The sequence below is a fragment of the Quercus suber genome, unplaced genomic scaffold (genome assembly GCF_002906115.3).
Source record: "Quercus suber isolate HL8 unplaced genomic scaffold, Cork oak 2.0 scaffold_727, whole genome shotgun sequence".
NCBI lineage: Eukaryota > Viridiplantae > Streptophyta > Magnoliopsida > Fagales > Fagaceae > Quercus > Quercus suber.
Window position 1 is genome coordinate 327,544 of NW_027070167.1, and position 4,986 is coordinate 332,529.

General features: G+C 32.0%; 1 protein-coding gene across 1 annotated transcript; it reads right to left on the reverse strand.

Annotated features, from left to right (window-relative positions):
* Positions 1-548: 548 nt before the first annotated feature.
* LOC112035123 (protein DMP4-like) lies at positions 549-1,142 on the reverse strand. Its single transcript, XM_024067954.1, has one exon. The coding sequence runs from the start codon at positions 1,140-1,142 to the stop codon at positions 549-551; it is 594 nt and encodes a 197-aa protein (XP_023923722.1).
* Between the last annotated feature and the right edge of the window lie 3,844 nt (positions 1,143-4,986).

The window sequence follows — 4,986 nt, forward strand, 5'->3', positions numbered from 1 at the left end:
CCCCCCTGGCCGCATTAATGGAGAGGTAACCCCTTGGCAGGATAACGTTGGTCAGAGTGAGCCACTTGAGTATCGATAAAGCCTCTGATGGGATGGACGACCAGAAAAAAAGGCGAATAGGCAATCAACAGATGGAAGCAAAAGATAGGAAGATTAAAACTATAAAAGAAGAGCTAGAAAAGCCAAATGGAGAGGGAGAAAAGAAGGGCCTCCTCGGCCACAGGCCGAGGAGCATTCCCTCATTTGTAAGAAAACACTTAGCCATTTTTAAAAAAATAAGTTTGGGCATGGTGATCAACGGCCAGCACCTAAGCCTGTCAGCCCACTCTCTATAAATGTATTGTTTGGGCTTGTTGGACTGAAAACCCAACACTCAATTCAAATTGAGTCCTTACATATATCATTCATAGATATTTTTCAATAAATTTTACCGTGCATTAAACAGATTAACGACTAGTTATTAATAACATTAATTATACCCGTGAAAATCTAAAAAAATAAATATAAGCTAAGTAGTATATGTATAAAACATCACTATCCCCATGGCTTCACACGTCTGCATACCCAGTCATGTCTGCATACCCAATGCTTCTGCGTCTGGTTGGGAAAATTGTGAACAGAAAGCTTGACAATATCCCAACTCCTAAAGGCAAATTCATCATCAATGCATTCTCATCAGCTCCAGCTCCAGTAAAGAAACAACTTTGCACATTGGAGTTGCTAAGAGCAAATACCGTGAACACCAACAACGATACAAAGGCATGAACAAAATCTATGAAGCTGAGTTTGAACCTGTTCATGTCCTGATGATCACGATCAATATTGTAGTTGAACAAGTAAAGGCCTTTGAACGTGGCGATTCCGTATAAAAGCTTTCCGTCCTTGTTGATGAAGCTATCGGTGAATGTGGATAACAAGCAAAAGATGGCGCAAAATACAATGATGCATGCAGTGAGGCACTTGTTGGAAAGTTGGCAAGAGCCGTTGTTGGAGAATGAAGGTGTGAGTGCTTGAAATACAAGGACAGTGCCATTTGGTAGAAGGTTAGCAAGGTTGGCTACACTGGCTAGAGTCTTGTGGACAGGATGGTTTGAGCCATGGTTTGATGGTGGGTGTGTTTGTGAAAAAGATGGTTCAGCCATGGAGGAAGAGAATTGTGGATTAATTAGCTTTGTATATTTGTTGGATATATATATATATATATATATACATGATTTTGGTTCATGCATGCTTTATAAGAAGTTAGGAGTTTGGAGTTTGGATGGTATGTGCCTAAGCTTTTGGACATGTCAAACATGTGGTGTTAAGTGGCCTTTTTAAGAGGGATAGCGTCATGAACTCCTATTTTGGCTTAATTTGTATGCCTTACGAAACACAAATGAAATATGAGTCATGCATTAACACATGAAGGAAAGCAATTTGTTTGCTTGTTCCTTTTTTTCTCCCTAGACTTTACATCATCATCATGGATAGCCCTCCCTAATTATTTTGGTGTAATTGATAAGGACATAATTGTTGCTCAATTTTTTTATTTACTCAATATCCATTGTGCTATGATGGCATCATTCAGATTTCTTCAACTTCTTACCAAATTTGCACAATAGCTGGGGAAAAAAAAACCCATGAAGAGTGATGGCCTTTTGCCAAAGCCAATTTATTAGAAGTTAGGCTTTAGTTTAACATGTGTCGTGACACATTTTCAAAAAAAAATTGATTTTCCTATCAAATTATTTTTTTCTTCAATACGATTGAAAATTTTAATGGAATTGGCTAGGTGCTTGTTACCAAAATTTATATAGTACAAGATAGCGTTTAAAACTAAAGGGGGGCATTGCAATAGTGTAGTGTATATATATACTTAAGTTGAAAAAGTACAATTTACTAAAAAAGATATTTAAACCTTAAATTTTTTATTGGGTTGTATTGATTTAAAATGTAAAATACTATTTTAGTTCCTAAACTTTACCAAAAGTTAGTTTTAATATGTCTCTAAATTTTAAAAAGTTATTTTTTTTCATCCTTTAACTTTGTAAAAAGTTTTTTTAGTAGTTTTGAGACAAAATATGGACGAAAAAGAACTTTGTCAAGGATGAAAAAAAAAAAACTTTTGATAAAATTTAATGACAAGAAGTAAAACATTTTCAATAGTTTAGAGATACAAAATTAAATTTTCAATAGTTTAAGAATGAAAATTTTAATTTTTAAAGTTTATGGAAAAAAAATAATTAGAGACCAAAATAAATACCATTAAAAGTTAGGCAAAAAATACAAACAAAAATGTTCGACTCCAAAAATGTATTAGTCGACAGTTGGCGCACCAAAAAATTTTATTTATCGGTCAAAAGTTGACATTTAGATTTTAGGTGTCACAATTTAATTACCGCATCCTATCTACCACACAAAAAAAAAAAAAAAAAAAAAAAAAAAAAAAAGGTGATACCTCTCCCAACCTCTCCAGCCTCTCTTTCTTCCAGTCCATTACCTAATGTGAACATTTCACTCTACTTCTTATCAGGGACATTTTTCATATTTGCAATCATATCAGGCTTAACTGTTCTATTTGTCGCAAAGCTAGTACCAGAGACGAAGGGGCAAACACTTGAAGAAATACAGACAACAATGAACCCACGCTCAATGAGGTAAACTGAGGCCTCCATGACGGTAGAAATCCATCTATTGCCGTATAGCATCATTAATGATGCTTAGCGTACCATATGTAATTCCTATTAAGATTCTAAGCCTCATAGCTTTCCAATTCACATTCCCTCTTCAAGAGGTCATAAGTTTAAACCCAGTTCACAACTTCATTTGAAAGCTAACATTAATGGGAAAAGAATGAAGGCATTCATATAATTTAATGCCTATACACATTGTCTTATTAGGACCAGAATAAACCAGGAGAATCTTAAGGATAACTCCATTAACATCAATTTCTAAAAGCATGAACCTTTCAGCTAGAAATTCTCTTAGAGATCCTCATATAAAAGTTTATAAGTCATGCACATTGTTAGGCTCTGGTAGTGACATCAATTATCTGACTTCATGGCATTGGGAGTAGACTAGATATTTAGCAAACCATTTGAGAATTGGGTTTCTTCTGTAGTCCATCTGATTGTTGATGACTTGGGAAAACAAGAGAGAATCTGTAATGTTATAGTAGGCATATTCAGTGTAATAAAATAGAAGCATTGTATAGATGGTCCAGTTTATATGCCCCTACTCGATTATAAGGATTCCATTGTATAATCCAAACTGGGAAAGAGTAACATTCCCATCATTGTTCTTCAGTGCATATATTACAGTTAATCTTGAAACCAATTTTCTTTTTATGCATCATAACTATATATAACTATATTCTATAGCGCTTTTTTTTTTTTTTTAAATCCAATTACTTCACTCACTTACATAAAAAAGTTCCTCTTTGTACCAGTTAAAATTTGGAGCGATACAGTCAAATTTGCAAACAAAAATATTCTAGGATATCAGCTAGGAACCTATAAAAGATTGGCCATAATGGGGTTTGCCAATGGAAGAACCTTCAACTCATTTTGTCAATTGAATTTATTTATTTGGGTATTGAATCCCATATGGAGAGCAGAAATGCATCTGAACTTTAAGCTAACACAATTCTTCATTCTTGTACATTATTCTCCCTTTGAGATGCATTAGCGAGTCTTTTTGAAAAGAAAAGGTCTTGAATTGTAAGAAATGTTTTTTGTTAAGCCAAAGCCAAACATTGTTGGTCAGGCAATTAAGAGAAAGACATTGTAAAACGGGTCAAAATTTTCTGACCCAACCCGACCTAACCTAAAAAATACTTGACCCAAACCTGATTTTTTTGACCCAAAACAAAAACAAGTTGACCCGTGACCCGACTCGTGTTTTTTGCAGGTCAACTCTACTTGACCTGCGACCCAACCCGAACCCAAACCATTTTTTAAAAACTTTTTTTTTTGGTAAAAAAAAAAAGAGAAAAATTAAGACAATATTGGTTTAATTGTTTATTGTGAGCTTTAAGGAAACAATTGATATATTTACATAACTGCATGCAAATTAATTGAAAGATAAATGCATGTGGTTGAGCATTTTGTAATGAGTAAAGATTTTTAGATATCAAATAGCAAAGTACATGCCAAGATAATCTATAGAGTTAAAAATATAGATTTAAAATTGTAAACATGTGTGAGAAATATTCACAAGTATAAAAATAGTAAAGCCAAAGTATTAAATTAGCATAAATTATGAATGCTTAGACCTATTTTTTTAACAATTTATGTCCAAAATAAACGGTTTTTCAAAATAAATTATGATATTTCCTAGAGTATGTGTTGCTTAACAATAATATGATATTCATAAAAAAGACCATGTATAAATAAGTAAGCAATCAAACTTTAATGTATATCTCAAATTGAAATAGAGTGTCAACCACAATTGATAATAGATTATAAAATTAATTTTCAAGATTGTAAATTTCTTATATGTTTTTATTATTTATCAAATGAGTTATTTAATAAGTCATTTGTAATTTTGTTTTATATTTTGGGATGTTGATATTGTGTAGAAATAAAATTTGTGTATTTGTTTTATTTATCTTTGTGTTATTTTTTTTTTTAGATAGCAATGTTAGGAATTGTATAATTTTAAAATTATTAAATAAGTATTAATAAGTTTAATTAAGTTCATGCTTGATATAAGTTGTGAATTTAAAATAATGCATTTTACATTTACATCAAGTAATTTGTTGCATAACTTTTTAAATGACAAATACATGTTGTTTTCTTTATAAAAACTAAAAAAAATAATAAAAAAAATTTATGTGAAAAATATGGGTCATCCCGTCCCAAACCCATTTTGCCATGTTTCAAACAGTACATCCTATCTGTAAACAACACAAAAAGTTACTTTTTTTTAGCATCAACTAAAAGTTGACGCTAAAAATAATATGTTGTCGTGAAAAACTTCTTCTTCTTCTTCTTCTTCTTCTCA